Raw genomic sequence first — 23,029 nt, forward strand, 5'->3', positions numbered from 1 at the left:
GCATGACCCAGGCCAAGGTTGGCAATACTTAAGGTCCTGATATTTAGTTATCACCTGTGCTAATCCGAAAGTAGCCGAGCCCCTGTCATAAGTCTTTTATTCAAGATTGTTGATTTTTAATCTGAATATTATTTTTATCTAGGATTTTCGTATTCTAAAGCATGACAACTCGCAGCGGTACATCCTACTCACATGAGATGTCTACCAATCCAAACCAACAGGTGTTAGATGCCATTGCGGCATTGGAAACCAGATTAGGGGCAAGCACCGTATGCTGTACCGATCGGTACAGGTCGGTACCGGGCGTACCGTACCCGTACCGATGGATACCGGTATCGGTACGCCAGTGTCGGTACGCCTGACGTACCGCGTACCGTACGTACCGACATTCGGTACGCTTATGCTAGTGCGGCACCGGTACGGGGTTCGGTACCGGTACGGCGAACCTTGGGGGCAAGGATTATTGACCTTGAGACTAGGCTGAACACTCGCTTGACTTTGGCTGAAAATTCAATCACCAACCTCCAAGTTACTCACAACGATGGAGAATTTGAACTTGGTGAGTTTGAATCGCCTCGCCCCAGAGGCCTTAGGCAACAATACCAGAGGGACTATCTAAGAGCGCGTGAGATACTAGATGAGCATGTAATGCGCAGTATTAAGATCCATGCACCAAGTTATGATGGTCGTCTCAACCCAAAAGTCTTCATTGACTGGCTCGCTGATATGGACCATTACTTTGAATGGTACAATCTATCTGAAGATTGCAGAGTTTGTTTTGCAAAAATGAAGCTCACTGGTCTCGCAAAGTTACATTGGAATACAATAGAAAACATGCTTGCTAGAGTTAGGCACCCCTTGTGGTACAATGGGATGAAATGAAGGAGAAGTTAAAAGAAAAATATCTCCCTATATCCTATAAAAGTCGCCTAGTAGATCAGTGGCAACGACTGATTCAGAGAAGCAAACCTGTGTCCGAGTACATCGCTCGCTTTGATGAGTTCTTCATGCGATGCGATGCACGCGAGAGTGTGGAATTGACCCTTTCTAGGTTTAGGTCGGGATTGCGAGATGACCTACAAAAAGAGCTTATTCTACGCGAGGTCAATTCTTTAGAACATGCCTATCAACTTGTCCAAGACATCGAGCGTTATACTAATAAGACAACCTTTAGGCGTTTTGATCTTAAGGAGGCCAACCACAAGTTTATCCACGGTAGTCAAACTAACACTTGGGGTAAGCCCAATATTAGAAATCAAGCGACAGAGTTCCCAAAAATTAATGATCAAAAGAATAAGGGAATTTTAAGTGAACCACCCAAAGTTTCTCGAGATCAGTGTTACAGATGTTTTGGTTTTGGGCATAGAGCTAGTCAATGTCCTACTAAGAAAACACTGGTCATCGAAGAAGAACGAAATGATGAAGAGGATGAGTTGGTCTATGAGCCTGAGATAGACCCTGAAGAGTCAGATGAAGGTGAGGAACCCGGTTCACTTGAGGGTTTCACTTCTTTAGGTATAGTTAGGTGTATCCTTACACAAGCTAAGCAAGAAGATGATGACTGGAGGCGCCGATCCATATTTCACACCTATATCAAATGTGGCGAACATAGCTGTAAAGTTATCATCGACAGTGGGAGTAGCATCAATGCTGTATCCACAAGAACTGTCAAGAAGCTACAGTTAAAGACAGTGCCTCATCCTAACCCTTATAATGTGTCTTGGGTGGATAAAACCGCTATACCAGTCACTGAGCGTTGCCTAGTACAAATCAACTTTTCTGAATATAATGGTAAGGTCTGGTGTGATGTTATTCCCATGGATGTTGGACACATCATCCTTGGCAGTCCGTGGCTTTATGATTTGGATGTGACCATTTATGGCAAATCCAATTCCTATTCTTTTGTTTACCAAGGAAAGAAAATTCGTCTGAACCCTTTGCCTCCTAGGCCCTCTATTGCTGAAAAGAAGGATGTGAAAGTTGAAAAGCGCCTTCAAATTATTGGTCCTAAGGAGTTTGAGAAAGCAGCAACCCAAGAATCCATAGTTATTATGTTAGTTTCCAAAGAAGTTGCTCCAAATTTCCAAATAGATTTTCCGAAGGAAGTTCATCATGTTCTGGAAGGATTTAAGGATATCTTTCCTAAGGACCTTTCTGATAAGCTCCCTCCTATGCGTGACATTCAACACGCCATAGACTTGGTCCCAAGGGCGACTCTTCCGAACTTGCCTCATTATAGACTCAATCCGATTGAACACGCTGAATTGAAACGGCAAGTTGATGAACTACTCCAAAAAGGGTTCATCCGAGAGAGTCTTAGCTCGTGCGCGGTGCCTGCACTTCTAACGCCCCAAAAAGACAGCACTTGGAGAATGTGTGTGGATAGCAGGCCAATTAATAAGATAACGGCTAAGTATCGATTTTCAATACCACGATTGGATGACATGCTCGACATGATGGCAGGTGCCACTATTTTCTCCAAAATTGATCTTAAGAGTGGTTACCACCAAATCCGAATCCGCCCTGGTGATGAATGAAAAACAGCTTTCAAAACCAAGGATGGATTATACGAGTGGCTAATCATGCCCTTTGGGTTGACAAATGCACCTAGCACATTTATGCGAATTATGACCCAAGTGCTAAGACCTTTCATGGAAAAATTTCTTGTAGTCTATTTTCATGATATCTTAATTTATAGCAAAAACAAGGAACAACACCTTGAGCACCTACGTTTGGTCTGCAACTCACTAAGGAAAGAAAGCCTATATGCGAACCTTAAGAAGTGTTCATTTATGACTGATCGTGTAATCTTCTTAGGATTTGTTGGGTCTTCTAAGGGTGTTTCAGCAGACCCACAAAAGGTCCAAGCTATTCTTGAATGGCCTAAACCCACTACATTATTTGAGGTGCGAAGCTTCCACGGCTTAGCCACCTTTTATAGGAGGTTCATCAAGAATTTTAGTACGATCACTGCACCGATTACGGATTGTATTCGGAAAGGTGAATTTCATTGGATCGCTGCAGCCTCAAAAGCATTCCAAGAGATCAAGATTAGAATGACAGAAGCCCTGATCATGCGCCTCCCAGATTTTACTAAAGTTTTTGAAGTCTCTTGTGATGCATCTGGCATAGGTATAGGTGGAGTCTTAAATCAAGAAAAATATCCTATCGCATACTTCAGTGAGAAGTTGAATGATGCCAAACGGAAATATTCCACCTATGACAAAGAATTTTACGCAGTTGTACAAGCGCTGCGTCACTAGCGTCACTATTTGTTACCTCAAGAGTTCGTATTATATTCCGATCATGAAGCTTTGAGGTACTTGAATTTGCAGAAACGATTGAGTTCATGACACGGAAAGTGGGCTGAGTTTCTTCAAGAATACACCTTCGTGTTATGTCATAAAGCAGGAATTGACAAGAAGGCAGCTGATGCCTTAAGCCGACGTGTAGCATTACTTTTTTCAGTAAGCATAAAGGTTACTGGATTTGATCGTATGATTGACGATTATGCAACTTGTCCAGACTTCGCTGAGATCTATGCTAGTGTGTTAGAAGGTCACACCAGGGACAATAGTGACTACCTTGTGGTTGATGCTTTCCTGTTCAGAGGAAACAAGCTGTATATTCCTCAAACATCCCTTAGAGCTTTTCTTGTTCGGGAACTCCATGCGGGAGGAATAGCTGGCTATTTTGGTAGAAATAAGACCATTGATATGGTCGAACAAAAATTTTATTGGCTTAGTTTAAAACGGGATGTTGCGAAAATTGTTAGTCAGTGTCGTACTTGTCACTTATCCAAACAGCGCAAACAAAACACTGGCTTATATACCCCCCTTCCTGTCCCAGATCGTCCTTGGCAGGACATTAGTATGGATTTCGTGCTAGGGTTGCCAAAGACTAGAAGTAAGCATGATTTTATTCTTGTGGTAGTGGATCGGTTCTCTAAGATGGCACATTTTCTGCCCACTTCCAAGATTTCTGACGCCTCCAAAGTTGCGAGGATAATCTTTGATGAGGTTGTTAGGCTCCACGGGCTTCCAAAATCGATAGTGACTGATAGAGATGTCAAATTTGTTAGTTATTTTTTGGAAGACCCTCTGGAATTTTATGGGCACAAAGCTTAAATATTCCATAGTCTATCACCCTCAGACAGATGGTCAAACTGAGGTGGTCAACCGCAGCCTAGGAAACTTTCTAAGATGTTTAGTGGGTGACCATCCGTGTAATTGGGATCTTCTCCTATCCACAGCTGACTTCGCCTACAATAGCTCTGTGAACAGAACCTCTAGCTTGAGCCCTTTCGAAATTGTCTTAGGCTATGTTTCGCGAAAATCTGTTGATCTTATCCCAGTAGCACCTAATAACAGAATCTCTGAGTCCACTGAGTTCTTCGCGCAACACATGCAAAACTTACATAAAGAGATTAATAAGAAAATTGAAATCAATAATGTGATATATAAAATGGCCGTTGGCTTGCATCGATGTTATCAAGAATTTCGAGTGGGTGATGATGTAATGATCAGAATCAGACCTGAACGGTTTCCACCAGGAGCCGTTAGAAAATTGCACGCCTGAAGTATGGGTCCATACAAAATTCTGAAACGGGTTGGATTTAATGCATATGTAGTGGATATCCAAGTGATTTTGGGATTAAGTAGAAGACTTAGTTGCCTACAGAGGTTCGACAACTATTCCTGAACACCCATTCAATGAGCCTGACACTGACCTCACATCCAATTTTGAAAACATATCTCCTGCTCCTGCCTTGCCTCCTATACCTTTTTCTCCGCAGATCACCGACACAGTGGAACAGATTTTGGACGATCAGATTATTAGTACACAGAGCGGTGGTTATCAGCGATATCTTGTCAGATGGCATGGTCGACCTCCGTCAGATGATACCTGGATTAGTAGAGATGAGCTCAGCGACTTGCTTCAGACCTGTTGGAGCATTACCAGAGATCCATTTCGCCAGAGGCGAACTCTTCTCAGCTGAGGGGAGTTGGTGGGGACACAGACCATTGTTTCCAGCATGTTTATGGGCGTCGCCGGCGTGCATAGCACTTTGGCCCTAGTATTATTTTCTTGTGTATTTCTTTTATTTATTATGTATTTTCGTTCTTATGTTAGTTGCTGGTTTGTAATGACTGTGTTTAGTTGTTGTAGTGACCCATGATGTTTATTGGATCATGGGTAGTTACATGATCACTTGTTGGGATCATGGGTAGTTGCATAGGGGGCCATATATGGAACCCCATGTCTCTTGTTTAGTTAGAGTATTTTTGGAATGAAAACATTGCCTTGGCATCTGGTGGATTCCAGATCTTCTCCCCCCCCCCCCCTCTCTTCATATCTTCTTCCCTAAATCTCCTGTCCCACATCAGTTATGGGTTAAAGTGTTGGATAAAAATAAACCTCAGGGGGGTAAATATGCTTTTTCAAACTATTGAGTCTAAGTGTAATTTAACCCTAATCTCGCAGGGGGGGGGGGGGGTTGTAATTTATTTACATTTATTATATTGTGAAATTATCAAATTTTACATGATATAGGTAGATGGATAGCAATGTATTTTTGAAATCATATGCATTCTTGTTATTACCAATACAAGTACCTCGACATTGATCTCTCCCTTAAGGGTGGTTATAAACAATATAAATGCCTACCAGCCTTCTATTTACCTTTTCTCTTATAAGTGTATGTGCAAATACTTATATTTTATTAATGATTTGATGATCTTTTTTCCTTCTTTTTTTGTTTTTGTTTTTCCTATTCTTCTCTTATGGAAGTATGGCTTTACAACATATCTTGGTTGCACTTAACTGCAGCATGAACTACGTATTCATTCTTCTTGATGGTCCTACAGGGTTGTTTCCTCTGCAAACAGAAATTTTATTGGCGTTGTGTACGATGCACAATAGCGGCCCATCCCAAGTGTGCACCATGGCCTGAAGATGTCAACTATCCAACAGATCGACCAGGGGCATTAATTTGTTGGAGGCATCCTTCTGATTGGAGACTTGACAAGGAGGTCGATCTCTTCTTTCCTTAATTAGACAAGATTTGCTGTTCACCGAATTTTTTCTTTTTCAAAAGTTACTAGTCATGCTCAGTTACATTCTTCAGTGGAATCATGAGATCTCTTTACTAGAGGTTTCATGTGCAAACCGTGTCAGAAATTTCTTCCTTTAGACCTTTCTATTTCCTAGAAGAACCTACATCTCTTGACTGTGCATTGCATTTGAAGCAATCTGCATGGATATATAAATTAAAAATAACCTAGTAAAGGAAGATAGAGTTATTGACCTCCTCAATGACTGGATAAGTTCATTTTGCTATAGTAGGAGATCCCACTCATTTTAATAAGTTTTCTATCCTCATGAACATAGTTGTATCAGGAAAAGAATGTGTCTTTTGAACTGCAAATTTTGGAATAGGTTTCTGGTTCATTATTGGTATACCGTGGTATATATATGCAGAAATGTGATACATCCCTTCATTTATATTGGAATATGTTGTTTTTAAGGGACCACATCCTTTCTGTTGGAAAAAAAGGTTCATTTTTTTAATAAAATGTGTTAGAAAAGTTCCCTTTTTTGCAAAAAAAAAAAAACACCACATGATTACATAATAAAAAGGAACATATTTTCACTGCTAATGTTCAAAAGAATGCAAAATCTGTGTTGATAATTGGTCAATGGGCAAATTTCGTAATGATTATTTATATCTCTTTTACTTGTTTTGTCATATTAAAGCTTTTGTACCTCTTTTAGGATTGCCAGATATTAAGTTAAAGGGACTGACAATTTTCTTCTTCTATGATAAATAGCAATTTATCTTTGCCAGTAGTATTGGATTCTTTACTTATCTCTCTTCTCTTGTACTTGCATCAGATGATGAAGTAGAGGTTTTCATGCTGATATTGATTGGTTGCATTTACTTGTTCAGCTCTCTTCCACCTAAATAATGAACTCAAAGAAGATTTAGTCTTTCTATCTATGTTTGTATCTAATAAGTCAAGTACCTTATTTAAACTTTCCACCTCATGCTCTACACAGAAAAATCCACAGGTTGGGTAGGGAGTTCCTTAATGCCTCTCAGTTCATTGCAGATGGATTGCCTTATATTATCTCTTCTATTATGAATTTTAACTGCTTCCTCATTGCCATAGATATCCAAATCAGATACTTGATTTACGAAATTCATGATATAAAAAATTTGGCAATCATGTATCCTTGGTGTTCTGTATGACCTGCATTCTGTTTTGTGCTTTTTTATGTTCCTGTTCCAGAATTATTCTTCTTTATTCTTATTTTTTATTGATTAGGTTGGCTGACAGGTCTGATTTATTTGATTGGATAACAGCATGCAGATCCCACAAGTGATGTTGAGGTCAGAACCATTATCACTATTTTTCATTTCTGGATTTCTTACCAAGGACGTCCCCCATTTCGTTCCTTGGCTCTAATTACTTGGTTATATCATATAAATTAAATAATTCTTTTTTGGATGAATTTGAATTTTCGGTAAAATCATGGTACATTATGATTTTGCATGTTGTCTGATCTTATGAAGATTCAGCTATTCTTTGGGGTAAATGATGTTTGGTTGTTTTGTGACAATTCATAAAATTTCTTATATTATACAGAATTTGAAATTTTAATTTGAACAGTGTTCCCCAGATTCCTGTTATTCTGTAAATCTAGAAATCTTTAATGAAAAACTAAAAGACTAATGAACTTGGACTCCAGAAAAAGTTTCAGAAGCTGCTGAAAGAGCTAGTTCAAATAAATAATTTTTTTAGGAGTTCTGTATTATTTTAAATTGTTTGTTCAGGTGGTGTTACAACTGTTCTATCTTTCTTTGCAGGAGATCTTTAGCCGCCTTCCACTTCCATATGTTGATGAAGAGTTTAATATTGGGTCCATTTTGAAAGATGTTTTGGAGAACAAAAACGAGCCATCTCCTTACATACATATCAAGCGCAGTATCCTTTATGAAGTCTTGAATACGACTTGGAACTTCTTAAAATTGCTATAGTGCAGAAATTTATTGTATGAGGGACAACTAAAACACTTGATTACCTAGATTTAGTATTTATTTATGACAGAAAAGATCTCATCTGATCTTATATTCTGTCTCCTTAAACAAAGAAAGATATTTATTTAGTCAAGAAGAAGCGTGATGTTGCAGAAACTGGTGTTGGGTGCACAAATTGCCGTGCTGAATCCACATGTAAGGATGATTGCGAATGCAGGTACTGGAACTTTTTTGATCGCAATCAATTTCTTGAGTTTTATTGATTTAATTACTGAACATTGATATCAGTCTATTGTTAACCATTGAATCTTTTTTTTGTGCATTTATATAACGTTTTTTGGTTGTTATTTTGATTAGTCAAAATTTGCAAGTCTTTTGTTTATAAACTGCTGCAATGTTGTTTCATTTGATGCATCATTTTTCATGTGATTCTATTTCTCGGTGGTTTAGTTTGCAAAACAATAAAATAAATATAAACAACTTATTTAATCAATGTGCTGTTTGATTAGCTCATGGCTGGACTCATTGTGTTATTCAAGCTGTCTTAAATGGGCTAGTTGAAGACAGCAATTCATGATATAAAACCTAATACGGATTTTGTAATCATTTTTTATGTAAAGTCTTGTGATGCTTATATTTTTAGTATCAAGTAACTGGTACCATGAAATCCTTGAGTTGATTAACAATAATATAAATTTACTTCGTGAAGACTGAATCTCTGTCGACTCTTGTTCTTATTCCTTCTCTTATTTAAATTTATTTCTGAATTACATAGTATATTAACATGTTTAGGTGGTAGTGATGTGACATAGTCGAGCCATTTCTTCAGTGAAAACTTTGTTTGCAGGTGTTGTCAAGCTTGGAGTTGGAGCTATTATTAATCTGACATATGTGTATTGCAAAATTATTGCGTGTGTAGGCACATGAGTAAATGCTTGGGGTATACGTATACCCCACAATCCTGGTATAAATTGCTATTTGTTAAGCATTAAATGATTTGTGTGGGTGCATTATTCAACAGGGGTCTTTCAATCAGCTGTTCCAAGGCCTGCCATTGCTCAGATATGTGCACAAACAGACCATTCCGCAAAGAGAGAAAGATAAAAATTGTCAAGGTAAATGTTTGCTCCAATTGTTAGTTGTGGTTTGTAATTAAGATTGTGTTTGCATGTGTCTGCATGTTTGTGTGCTTAATGTCAACATCAGCATAATGCACTTGCCTTGTGCATGTGTTATGTTTGATCCATAATTATGTTCAATTGTTATCATCAAGAGTGTTGGCTATCTCATCTTTATAGTCTTCTTCCTGATATAGTTGTTAGCTTGCTATCTTTAAACATAATTAGATTAGGACCAATATGTTTTCCTTGACTTGGGTGTTTGGTGTTTATAATGTCCTCATCAGAATGCACTTTCCAATAGTTTTCTATACTCTTTAATTTCTAATTTATTCCTCAAATCTTTCATGATACCCGTCACCGCTACTTGTAACTATTGTTTTATCTATTTATTGGAAACAAATCATATAGTTCAGCTTTCATTTCCACAATCTGGTTATGTTATTCATTTTTCTTATTGTTGGAGCTGATAAATCCTTTTGTTTATTATAATTGGACTTCCATAACTTGTCGAAATTGGGCCAAAACTCTGCTCATTAGGCTATGTTATTAGGTGATAATTTTAAGCATCTAGTTTTACAGACTGCATAATATTATTGTTCATATCAAAAATTTCAATTTAGTGAAGTTAGTTGCATAGTAGTAACTTGAAACCTTTCAATATTGACTATTAATTAAAGTTACAAGCATATCAGGCATCCATCCATGCACATATACGTATACACACGTCGTGACTCAGATTTTTCATTCACATCTTATAAGAAACGTTGGTATTTGGAGTATCAAATTGATTAGGGATAATCAAGACCATTTTATTTTTATTCTGTTTTATGTTGGTAACGTCAATATTCAAAGTTGTCATATAATGTGGCAAAGAGGTGAATCTCTCATCTAACACAGAAGGAGCTTCAAGACTCCCCTTTTTAAAAGAGGATATGGATCCTGTTGAAGAAAAGAGATGCTTTTATGACAAGAACAAAACTGTATGCTTTTTGGGCATCGATACCTGTGATCTCATAGTTTGAGCAATCAAGTACTCACAAAATGCTAACAGCTAAATCAACTAGAAAATACTACAAAGTTAGTTAAATACACCTATTTTTTAAAATAAACCTTCTAAGATTTGGATAAGCACACCTGAAATTTCTGTTGGATGGAAATATAATCCTCTCCTGTTCTAGTTGACCCAAATTTTCATGCAACAATTGCTCTTTTTGAGTTGCATTTTAAAAGTTTGATCATGTTATTTTTGCCTTCGTCTGATCTTTCTCTGTTTTTGCATTTTCTTGTTTCTAGTATTCAATATTCATTGATGATCCACTTTTCAAAGGGTTCAAGACTTAACATGCTTCATGAATAGGCATTTTTCTGGTATTGTAACTTCAAGTTGACAATTTTTCCCCATCTTTTTTAATTATTGGGGAGATACCATATTGCCTTTCACAGGAGTGTTTTTGTAGTTCATTTCAAAGTAAAATTATTGAGTAATATTTTATTTGAGGCAATCCATTTAGTCTATTATAATTTTTTCAGGTTTTATTGACTTATAAGTCAATATCTGTATTGTACATGTTAACCAAGATGACTAATACTTGATATACACGCATATATTATATTCATGACAGACAAACTTTATTCATCTATTTGGGTTGAGCTTTATAAATTTTGTCACTACTTGTTTTTGCGAAAGGCTGTACAAATGTACCTTAAATCCTTTTATTTATCAAATTATGCACTTAAATGATATAAATATATTTTAGATAAAGTAAGGGTAGTTTGTTTATATGTTTATTTGAAGTGCAATAGTTTGGATTAGATTGTGCATTATATTTGTACAATATGATATTATAGGTTTCTCAAGTAGAAATATATTATTGCAGGTTCTAGAATTCCTAAAAAGAATTGCTGACCAAGCTATGGCCTGAAAATTAAACAGCGGGATCAGGGATGTAAATAACATTTGTATGAGTTGCAGCTAGATTTAAGGATTAGTTACTTTATACAATAATGTCAAATGGAAATTTAGATTTTTCACATATATCATTATGGTCCATATCAATATGCACAACTCCATCCTTGTGAAGTTTGAAGTAGCTTCAGTAAAGTTAGTGTATTTTCAAATCTTAGGTGCAAAGAAATTATGGGGACATGGATTTTATTTTGGTGTTTCTTTTGAACTGTATATCTTGTTTTCATTGTTCCATGTCATTAACATTGTGCAGTATATCACATATCTATCTTCTTGTAGACAAAACTTTGTGGATGGGGAGTAGTGGCATTAGAGGCAATGGAAAAGGGAGACTTTGTCATCGAATATATTGGAGAAGGTAGATGGACATCATATATGTTTATTATGCTTGCTTGACATTTATATGGAACATATTATTGTTATGCTTATTATGCTTAGTTGACATTATATGGAACACAGTATGCTAATTTCTCATTGTAATGCTATATCTATTTTGCAGACAATTTAATGTGATGTTTAAATCATGCCATTTGCAATCCATATCTTGTTAGAGATTTTTGATGGTTACTCTGGACTGAATTACTGTTGTAATTATGCTTGTAGAGGATTGACCTTCTAAGCAACTGAAGTTTGCAATCCAGTTTCTACCATATCTAGTCTGCCTTGCTTATTGTAGTTCAATAAATAACACTGAGTGGGAAATAAAACAAGAAACAAGGAATTGCTTAGAATTCAGTAGAAGTGTGAAGGTAACAAAGCATTAGATCCATGCTGAAGTTAATTGTAGTCCAGAAGCTTGGTTTCCTTGCAGTGAAATGAAATTCCTTTTTTTTGAAGGCTAATGAAATTCAAGTTTTTTTTTGACTTACATATATAGGCTGTTGAAAATATCCATTCCTCTTCATATGTTTCCCCTTTTGGTGGAGGTAGAGAATTGAACATTCATTTGAATGGTTTAATAGATAGTCTAGATGCTTATGGCACCTCTTTATGTAATTTAGATAATTTCTGGATGTCTTTTCGAATGAATTATTATATTGTTTTCCTTTTTTTAGATAAGTTAGCTGAAATATTCTGCTGTTTGTTCTTTTGTTGTTCCATTGCAATACTGTTCGTTCATGCATGCATTGTTGTGTAACTTGTTAGATGAAGTCCAACTTCTTTAAAATTGTATCTATAAACTGTAAGTTTTGGATTAAGAATGATCCTCGGCAGACAGATAATAGATGCTTACATTCATCTTCTTTTCTTTTGAATATGCATCCTTTGATATACATTTTTATTTCCTTTCTTCTGTTTCAGTTATTGATGATGCTTTGTGTGAGCAAAGACTCTGGGACATGAAGCATCGAGGCGATCGAAATTTTTATATGTGTGAAATTCGTAAAGATTTCACAATTGACGCAACTTTTAAAGGAAATGCTTCTCGTTTTTTGAACCACAGCTGTATTCCTAATTGTAAACTAGAGAAGTGGTATGTCTTTGAAATTTCTGGTCAAGATTTTTTTTTTTTAATTTCCAAAGCTGGTCAGTTATTGGTTGATATTGATTGAGGCCTTTCATATATAGCAGGAAATTATTTTTTTCCCTGATCATGCAATGACTGATCATTTTTTTTGTAATTTTTTTGAAGGCAAGTTGATGGGGAGACACGTGTTGGTGTGTTTGCTTCTCGCTCCATAGAAGTTGGGGAGCCTTTGACATATGATTACAGGTACCTGATGATTGATTACTTCTTGTCATCAAGTGATTTCAATTTCTTGATTTCTTCTGCTTAAATTTCAGGTTATCTATAAGAATCAGTTATTTCTGGTGTTATTATATCTTCAGTCAGATATTCTTCTTTTGCCTTGTAAAACTACTTCTTGTATATGTCATTACAAGCATGGAAAGGCTTACAGGACTGATTTTATCTGATGATCCTTGGTTGGCCATGTTTGTCAATTAGTAATCGGGAAAGTTTCAATATGCATGTTACATGAACACAAACGATATCTCTTGTTTTTGCTATTTGGGTTGTACTTTGCCATCAACGAATTTACTAACAAATGACTTGTTATTACTGATATTAATTTATCTTTCTTCCTCTTTCGGACATGGCAATCTACACCTGAAAAGATTGTCTCCTATGACTGTTTTTGGCTTTCATTTAAAATAAGAGTTCCACTATAATTACCTTCTGCATTATGTCCACTTATGCTACTCCTATGCTCATTCTAAATGTCTCATATGGGGAAAAAGGATTTTATGTTTATTTGCGAAGTGTCTGGTTTTGTGAAACATGCAGTGCATACAGGATTTTATATAGTTGTATTTTGCATGTTTATGTATTATATTCTGCATGCAGCATGTATCGTATATGAGAAAATTTGATATATTGCTTTGCAACTTGCCGACAATGTTATATGGTAAAGACTTGGTGCATATCCACATTGTAACTTATTAGATGCAACTGTTTACATGCGCTGTTATAATGCTGTATACTGACCACCAGGGTGACCTCGCGGATATTTGTATTTTACTAGATGATAATGTATCTAGTACTTTATTGTCTTCGGCCCAATTTGCACATGATGTCAGAGTGGTCATAGTTGCAACTCCAAGCGCTGCAATTGTCGATTAGAAAATCCAATCAACAATCTGACTTGGTGGGCAGTCACAAGGGTTGTAGAAGTATTCTGGTTTTGTTGTTATGAACCGTTGGATTTCTAAAGTCAACTGCTTCTTGTGCATCAGATTCATCAGAATTTTCAATATGTACATGGTGCCATACTAGTCATAATTGCACCTTTGATTGAGCACTGCAACTGTCAATTAGAGAACCAAGGACCCAATCAACAATCTAACAGTATGTAGATGTTGACAGGCATGAGGGTTATAGAAGTATCTTGCTTTTGTTGTTATGAACTGTTAGATTGGTAAGATCAACGGCTTCTTGTCCATCAGACATTCATCAGAACTATTGCATTATGTCCACTTATGCTACTCCTATGCTCATTCTAAATGTATCATATGGGGAAAAAGGATCTTATGTTTATTTGCGAAGTGGCTGGTTTTGTGAAACATGCAGTGTATACAGGATTTTATATAGTTGTATTTTGCATGTTTATATATTATATTCTGCATGCAGCATGTATCATATATGAGAAAATTTGATATATTGCTTTGCAACTTGCTGATAATGTTAAATGGTAAAGACTTGGTGCATATCCACATTGTAACTTATTAGATGTAACTGTTTACATGTGCTGTTATACTGCTGATTCTGACCACCAGGGTGACCTTGCGGATATTTGTATTTTACTAGATGATAGTGTAGCTAGTACTTTTATTGTCTTCGGCCCAATTTGCACGTGATGTCAGAGTGGTCATGATTGCACCTCTGAGCGCTGCAATTGTCGATTAGAAAATCCAATCAACAATCTGACTTGGTGGACAGTCACAAGGGTTGTAGAAGTATCCTGGTTTTGTTGTTATGAACTGTTGGATTTCTAAAGTCAACTGCTTCTTGTGCATCAGATTCATCAGAATTTTCAATATGTTCATGGTGCCATACTAGTCATAATTGCACCTTTGATTGAGCACTGCAACTGTCAATTAGAGAACCAAGGACCCCATCAACAATCTAACAGTATGTAGATATTGACAGTCACGACGGTTATACAAGTATCTTGCTTTTGTTGTTATGAACTGTTAGATTGCTAAGATCAACGGCTTCTTGTTCATCAAACATTCATCAGAATTTCAGTTTAATTAAGGTTTTTATTGTATATCTAGAGGAAATATATAGCATACTGAACTTCCGGTGAATAAATCAATGCTATAATAGTTCTAGCAGGTGCTATCTTTGTTTTATCATTTTTCATAAGTCATCATGGGTCGTGAAATATTTGTTGTTGCTTCAATTTGATACTGTGACTTATAGCTCAAGGTATAAGCTTATTGGTTTATGAAGAAAAAAGGATATCATTTACTGGAATGAGTCTGGTATTTTAGTTTGGTTATGAAAATTAGAAGGTTTAAAAGTAAGCTAAACAAAGTGTCTTTTTCTTTCCTTTTTTTATTTTTTTTTACAATACTCTAATCTTTGACGTTTTGGCCTGTGCAAGGAATAGCCTTGATTTTATCTGCCTTAGTCTTATGTACCTCCACATGTTCCGATGAATGGTGTGCTGTATAAAGTCCTTTGAGTCATTGCATCTTCTTGATCATGCCTCCATCAATTTGTTTCATGGATTTGCTGGTTGCTTTATGCATGCAAATCCCTTTGAGACACTTTTGCCTGTGATTGTGCTAACTTGCATCTTCTTGATCATGGCTTCATCAATTTGTTTCCTGGATTTGCTGGTTGATTTGTGCATGCAAATCCCTTTGTTGATGCACTTTTGCCTGTGACTGTGTTGTAACTTGCATCAAAAAGAACTTCCATAAGATGCCTCCCTGATAACCAGTGAATTGATACAGGTTTCTTTCAAACAATATATCAGGAAATATGCCTATCTATGCCTGAAGATGTAGATGTGTTGTCCTTTTGGAGTAATTTTGGTGTTCAATGATATTTAACACCTGCACATAACGCATATGGCCTACAAAAGCTATTGGGAATTTATATAACCTGATGCAGTATTTTGTATAGATCTGTATTAGAAGGAATATAAATTTATTCAACGTCTTATTTGTTTGAGGGTCTCATTAAGTTTAACTATTAGTATTGTTTGGGTCGCTTGAAAATAGAATTTCTTCAACTTTCCATTGAATTTCTTATTCAATTATGTAATCTGGAAAGGATAATACAGAGTTCATATGCTTTTTTATCTAGATTTGTGCATTTCGGGCCTATGGTCAAGTGTTACTGTGGGGCTTCCAACTGCCAAGGTTATCTGGGGAGTAAGAGAAAGACAAACCAGGTGGCCTCTATCTGGGGATGTAAAAGGAAGAGATCTGTTATGCTAACCCGTTCATCAAGTAAACAAACATTTGTTTGAAGGTGCAATTTTGTCATTTATTGATTTATCATTTTATTGGAAAGTGCAGGCAACAGAAGAAAACACTGGTTTCCATGTCATCTTGTATTGCTAGGCATCATAACATTCATTAACATTAGCTCCATTTAATATTCCTCTTGGCAGTCTTCCCTGATCCTGGTGGTGCTGTATTATTTTGAGAAGTGTAATGGTATTGGTGATTTGGTATATAGTTGTAGTCAAGCGGATTTATACAATTCAAAGGGAGCTGTCAAAGAGAATGCAATTAGGAGCATATTCCTGTGCTGATGGTGTTCAGAAGTCTTCGTAAAATGTAGAACCTCCATTTTTACAGAAATTGAATCTCATTGTGATTGCATTTTTAGTTCTTCTCTTCAATAGCAACTTGAGATTAAAAGGAATCATGCTACGATATGTGCATGAAACCTTTTAGCTTGTAAATTGAAGTTTTGATTGTCTGGAGCAAAAAATTAGTTCCTACTAGGGCCTGCCTGTAGTACACTGGACTTACAAGTACCACAAAATCCACCATACATTACAGGCAGCTGCTAGCAGAATCTTACTTCAGGCTTGCCAGCAGACCTAAACCTTGCCCTTGCTTGTGACTTTCTACTCTGCCCTTGATTGTTTCTTGCAATATTAGTTTCCTTGGAACAATTAATTGGCACCTGTGAGACAATGGTGCTCAGATGTTGCGATCTGTGCTTCAACATGGAAATTCCTGGTTAGCAGAATTTTGACTTCAGAATAGTGCTTCTAAGCCATGGTTTTAACTTCTAAAGAATGTCTTTTTACGGTTTTGTAGTGTATTCATTATGCATGTTATTGGTGTTGTACCAGTCGTAACAGTTGTTATTTAATCATTGAGGGCTCGTTTGGTTCGCGGAAAAAGAAGGAAAGAAAGTATGGTAAGCAGAAAAGTAATGAGATGCCTTTTGTTTGGTTGGAGTTTTCAAAGGAGAGAGATGGAAAAGTTGTATTCCCATAGGAATATGATTTCTACATTTCATGAAAAAGTTTCTCATGAGAAACATGAGAAAGTTATTTTCTCATGAGCCGAAAATCACTTCATTTTTATTTTTTTTCTAAAAAGACCCTTCAGTATTAAAGAGTCATTAAAGACTTAATTTTTATTAAGGATATAATAGGAATTACATATAACTTTTACAGAAAAGTGGATGGTTAACCAAACATAAGCACTATGGAAATCTGTCACTTTTCTATGGTTAACCAAATATGCCAAATGTACTTTTTCAGGTATCCTCTTTTTAGAAATCTGTTTTTCAGAAATTATATTCGTAGGAGGAAAAATGCTTGCCGCGAACCAAACGAGCCCTGAAGTCTTGATCTATAATGTGAAGTAGGAAGCAGAGATCATGAAGTGGATGATACATAGTGGGGAATTATCTGGCTGTTTATTATCCATAAAAGTGCTTACTCGCCCTGTTCTGGTTTGTGACCTGCAACTGCAGGATCGTTCAATCTGGTGATGGTTTCTTAATATTTTCCACAAAAATATAGCAGTATCAACAAAATGAATGTTCCAAATCACATAGAATAACACGTATCATTTAATATGGTGCAGAGAGATGAAGTTGAGATCCTTATTATCTTACATTCATCTGTGTGATCTAATGATATTATCATGAGGGCAACTGCATTAGAGCAGGCATGAGATTCAGCCACGAACAATGCTGCTGAATTTAAGCAATCCATATATGCTACCAGCAATCTGGATCATCATATTAGAAAAAAAAAATATCATTGTTGGTACCATAATAAAATAACTGCAGGGTCGTTCAATCTGGTAACGATTTTTCTTTTTTCTTTTTGGTAAAAGTCTGGTAACATTTATAAAATGATCATTTGTCCAAAATATAAGCAACGTTCTGAAAGTCTTATTTTGTCCCAATGTCTCATCATTTGTTTTCTCTGCAGCCTAAGCATTCTCCCCCAAAATGTAAGCAGCTGCTAAGAATTGGAGAAACTAATTTCAATATTAGAGCAAGTTGCACAGTCACCTGTATTTATCTTAGCAAACACATGTATAAAAGATCGTATAATTCTGCTCCCTCACAATCTTCGATGTGTCCTGATGAAGTTGGTTGTGATGAGAGAAACTGCAGAAGAGCAGGCATATGAACCAGCGAAGAACAATGCCGCTGATGCCAGTGCAATAACCTTCCATTTCCGAGCCGCTGCCAGAATTGCCGTTGCCAGAGCTGCGAGGGTGAGAAACAGTAGTGCGTCCTTCCATGCTTGAAATGCTCTGACAGCACTTCTACAGCCCCTGCAGTGGACGACGTGGCGGAAGTATCGGTTTGCCGGATTCGGTGCATGTTGAGTTCCCAGTCCCCCCTTGGCAGGGAATGAAGCTGAGATCCCAGCAACCAGCCCTGCCGGAGCTAGTTCCACCACTGCAGGCTCTTTGGGCAGCGAGATGGACCTGTGGCCGAAGTAGTAAGGCATCCCGAGTCCGACCCTATCCATCCACTTCCTATACTCGGCAACCCAAGTATCCGAGGACTTTAAATTAAGGTAGAGCTCCTTCGTCGGCACCTTCTCCTTCATCAGAACCTCATTTTGCGAAGAAAGGAAGCCCATGTCCTGCTCGAAAACCTTGCAGGCATTCTGGTGGAGGTACCATTGAGGGACCAATTTGGCAAGGACCGGTCTCGTGCTCGCTCCAAACCTCACGATGAGCATCGACTTCCCCTGGCCTGCTGGCCTACATAGGAACAGAGCTGAGAAGCACTGCTTTTCACCTTTCTTGTCGACGAGCTCCAGGCTGTTTGAAAGGACACAGGGTGCTTGGAATCGAAGGAAGTTCATCAGCGCCGGGTTCTTGGATCGGCCCCACTGCCCTGCAAATCCCCTGCTTGTTCTCTCGGTGACATTGAAGACCAGTGGCTGAGCATCTTCTCTCTTGGCAGTCCAGTCGGTTCGGTCGTGGGAGATGGGCACATGCGCAGGGTCCATGAGGTTCTCGAGGAGGATGGAGTGATCGTAGGGGAGCTCATGGATCGTGGATAGGTCTTGGAAGCCCGGCCTGTCATAGTGCTCGAACCAGGGGAGCTTGTCAACGTTCGCCGGGTTCTTCGCTGACATCCAGACCCATACCACTCCTTGAGATTCTCTAACTTCATAGGTTTTAGCACACGCAGCCTGCGGTATCTTGCCACCATCCGGCAACTGCAACGAAATCGACATCACATCACATGAACTAATTCTATTTGTTGCTTCAAGATCTCATCCTTTCGGATAGCAGGAGAGGTATAATAAAAAACCGGGAGAAACTTTCGGCGATCGAACCTGTGGGATCTTCACGCATTTCCCATCGCCCTCGAATTGCCATCCGTGGTAGAGGCACTCCAATCTCCCATCAACCAGCTGCCCTTCGGAGAGCCTTGCTAATCTGAAAAGGTTTTCAGACTTAGTTCGCCATTTAATTATTTCAGCAATTAGTTCTCCATTTAAAACGAAAGCAGGGTTACAGAAGAGAATGATACGTCTCTTCCGAGCTCGGAAGTGTTACTTCATGCTATCATCACGTAAAGATTTGATATGAAAATAAGAAGTTCATCACGATCCCTGAAATGATGACGAATCTGGTGCAATTTCATACCGGTGGGGGCATCGGTCTTCGTAGCAGCGGAGAACGCCGCCGCCATCTCGATACAGAACGACCTGTTTGTGGAAGACGGTGAGGCCGAGGGGTGCGTCGTCGGGCACCTCGGCCGCCAGGTAGAGTGGGTACCACTCCTCCCTCCAGTCATACTCCTCGGCGGCTTCCTCCTCCTGCTGCTCCTCCGTTCCCGGTGGAAGCAATACCTCCTTGTCCACATCGTCCACTACTGCAGCCCAGCACTCCCCCAGTCGTCTCCTTTTCCTCGGAATTTTTTTTGTTCGGTGAATGTTGGAGCTGCCAAAGTTGGTCGTGGAGATTGGATATATGGAACTGGGCTTGCGAGGGAGAAGAGAGGAAGAGGAGTCCAGTGCTTTGTGGAATGAGAGAAGGCAGAGAGACGAGAGATGAAAGAGTGCCATGCTGGGAGACGCTCTTCTCGTAATTAAGGAGGGCGCAATGGAGATCTTTCAAGTTCCTGAAGGAGCTTTTCTACTTTTCTGCCCCTCCTCCGTTTGGCTGCCATGTTCAGCCTGCCACCATCTCCTGACCACACAAATGGATTGGAATGTCGTACTTTGAAATGGGGTGACGGGAGAGATGCAGCCAAACAAGCGTAACATGTGGGTGGATGATAGCCTCTCAATCGCTTGGCCTTTCTTGTTTCCTTCTTACACTTGGTGGAAGACAAAAGAATAGTCGAAAAGTTACCGGAAAAATGTGGAATTGGACGGTAAGGCTTGATATGCAGAACACAATATGGAAGCAATAATCTTCTTTATTATTATTATTATTATTATTATTATTTTATTTTTAAGTTAAAAACGGCATTCATATAAATCTCACGTCAAGTCAAAAGAAAAAGATGATACAGAGGGTGGGTATATCTCCAACCCTGATCCAAATCACTCCACCTGAATGCCGGGCCACAAAAGAGGCGACCCAGTCTGCCACACTGTTCACCTTTCGATAAACATGTGCTACCTGAAAAGAACCTGTCTCTCTGGCCAGACCGTGGATCTCACGAAGCAACGGGTGCCCGTCTCCATCCGGATCTCCTCTCTAGATCCAATCAACTACCATGGCAGAGTCCCCCTCTAGTAATATCCTGTCAGTTCTAAGGACCCTCCTCAGATAGGACATGCCCTCCCAGATAGCCTGCAGCTCCACCTCAACGACAGCTTGGCCGGTAGTACGGCGCCCTCCAGCTGCAATCAATGTACCCAGATGATCTCTAATCACAAAGCCCATTTTTCTGTGTGTTCCGTTTGTCAACCAACTACCATCAAAGTTCACTTTGAGATAACCAAGGAGTGGGGGCACCTAAGAGAAAATGGCAAATGTGGGCGCTGTGATAGCAGTATGGGTATCCTAGATGTCCCGGTTCTTCTAGAGGTAAACAACGTGGTAGTCATGATAATCTTCGTCGGATGGCAGAAGGCCCTAGCCACCCCTGTGCTCGACGATGATCCTCTGCCCTCAAACATTCGGGCATTCCTGTCCAACCAAATGTAGTAAGCTAGATATGCCCTCATGATCCCTGCCTCGCCTGTGCTGGGTCTCCTCACGGACTCTTGCAAATAGTGTAACAGGTCCTCTACTGACTCCAAGGCCTGGTGGAGGGGAACAGAAGATGTCTCCCAAACCTGCACTACCCTAGGGCACTCCAGGATAACATGGCTGATGGTCTCCTCAATATTTGGGCATACCTCATAGTATGGAGAGATCCGAACACCTCATCCAGCTAACATCCTCCTAGTAGATAAGCACCCCCATGCTAGCTTTTAGATGAAGAGGGCAACGCGGGGGGGAGTACCCGCATCCTCCATATCCAACCATCATCGATTTGTCGGACTAGCTCCTTGGTAAATAGAGCCTGAATGTCCCTGGCCCGCACCCTCGATCACCCTGACGGCATCCACACCAAGTTGTCAGCCTCCCCCCGTGACGGAAGGGGGAGGGCCAGGATCCTCTTCGCTAGCGGATCCCCAAAAGCCTCCCAGATGAACTCCGTCCTCCATCCACTCTCCTCAAGTCCAATCAGATCACTGATCCTAAGCCCAGCTAGCCTAGTTGTGTCCATGAAGGTCGGTAGTCTGCACAACAGCTAATCAGTCACCCAACTATTCTCCAGTATGTCAATAGCCTATCCATTGCCAATCACCCATCTGATCGCCGGAAGCACCAACAGGGCTCTGGCACACATCTCCCTCCAGACCGGTGACCAGTGATGTCGGGCCTCAGAGGCTCCTACCAGCGATAGGACCCCATACTTGGCCCTCAACAAAGAGGCCCACATTTTATCAGGCTCCAGAACAAACCTGGCTGCATGCCGTGCCACAAAGGCTTCTCGTCTCACCACCAACGATGGTACTCCTAGTTTGCCGGTCCTGATCGACTGACATAGCACCTCTGATAGGGACATCAAAGCCATTCGTTCACGTTCGCACTAGGGATTGACATTGTTATGGCTCGAAAATGATTTCCAGATTGGATCCATTTGAGTCTGTTTTATTTTTATTTTCTGCATTTTTGCTTTGGTCTTAGTCAAATCAATTTGGTCAGTTGTTTTATTATTAGACTAGCCAATTGGGTTTATATAATTGGGTCAATTTAGTAGACCAATTTTGGTAAGAAATTAATTGATGTAAGGGTCCAAATTTGGTCAGTGTTAAGTGATTGACTTGACTTGGTCAAGATGTAAGTGTTATCAAGATCAAGCACTACCATTACACCAAAACCCGCAGGTGTTAGTGAAGGTGCAACTTTATTTTCTTAAACTAGCTCAGTGGCCCATAGCGCCACGAGTCGACTCCGACCAAGCCTCGCCCGACTCCGGACTCCGACAGGGCCTCGCCAGTGGGTTCAGGGATCCTCTAGTGGTATAACCCACCATACTCCTCCAGTGCATCCACGTTGGCAGGCGGCAGGACTGACGATTTCGAACTCGAGACCTATGGCTCTGATACCAGTTACCAGGATCAAGCGCTACTATTACACCAAAATCCGCAGGTATTAGTGAAGGCGCAACTTTATTTCCTTAAACTAACATAGGGGCCCATAGCGCCACGAGTCGACTCCGACCAAGCCTCGCCCGACTCCAGACTCCGACAGGGCCTCGCTAGTGGGTTCAGGGACCTCCTAGTGGTATAACCCACCCTACTCCTCCAGCGCATCCACGTTGGCAGGCGGTAGGACTGACTCGGCCTTTCAGGCCTCCGCCAACATTGACTCGGCCCCTCAGGCCTCCGCCAACAGTAAGGTCTATATAAATGCCACCCCTCTCATGTA

At 39.4% G+C, this 23,029-nt stretch overlaps 2 protein-coding genes across 3 annotated transcripts in view; one reads left to right on the forward strand and one right to left on the reverse strand.

Moving 5' to 3' along the window:
• LOC103707458 (histone-lysine N-methyltransferase ASHR3-like) overlaps window positions 1-16,477 on the forward strand; it is a 36,879-nt gene extending 20,402 nt beyond the window's left edge. Inside the window, exons 3-12 of one of the 2 annotated variants that reach the window (XM_017842891.5) lie at window positions 5,868-6,032; window positions 7,367-7,393; window positions 7,871-7,988; window positions 8,159-8,258; window positions 9,063-9,156; window positions 11,408-11,486; window positions 12,431-12,602; window positions 12,762-12,842; window positions 15,948-16,115; window positions 16,258-16,477. In XM_017842891.5, the coding sequence (XP_017698380.3) occupies window positions 5,868-6,032; window positions 7,367-7,393; window positions 7,871-7,988; window positions 8,159-8,258; window positions 9,063-9,156; window positions 11,408-11,486; window positions 12,431-12,602; window positions 12,762-12,842; window positions 15,948-16,113 (1,002 nt within the window). In that variant the 3' untranslated portion in view covers window positions 16,114-16,115; window positions 16,258-16,477. Of the gene's footprint in view, window positions 1-5,867; window positions 6,033-7,366; window positions 7,394-7,870; window positions 7,989-8,158; window positions 8,259-9,062; window positions 9,157-11,407; window positions 11,487-12,430; window positions 12,603-12,761; window positions 12,843-15,947 lie in introns of both variants that reach the window. The other variant, XM_088716635.2, reaches the window with a different exon arrangement.
• A 1,514-nt stretch (window positions 16,478-17,991) lies between these two features.
• On the reverse strand, window positions 17,992-20,409 carry TIC55-II (translocon at the inner envelope membrane of chloroplasts 55-II). Its single transcript, XM_039122792.3, has 3 exons — window positions 19,739-20,409; window positions 19,426-19,528; window positions 17,992-19,305 (listed from the first exon to the last, which is right to left on the reverse strand). The coding sequence occupies exons 1-3, from the start codon at window positions 20,158-20,160 to the stop codon at window positions 18,187-18,189; spliced, it is 1,644 nt and encodes a 547-aa protein (XP_038978720.3). The 5' UTR covers window positions 20,161-20,409; the 3' UTR covers window positions 17,992-18,186.
• Window positions 20,410-23,029: the final 2,620 nt, after the last annotated feature.

The sequence above is a fragment of the Phoenix dactylifera genome, chromosome 2, assembly GCF_051530095.1.
Source record: "Phoenix dactylifera cultivar Ajwa chromosome 2, Ajwa_hap1_PhDact_Kaust_v1.1, whole genome shotgun sequence".
Taxonomy (NCBI): domain Eukaryota; kingdom Viridiplantae; phylum Streptophyta; class Magnoliopsida; order Arecales; family Arecaceae; genus Phoenix; species Phoenix dactylifera.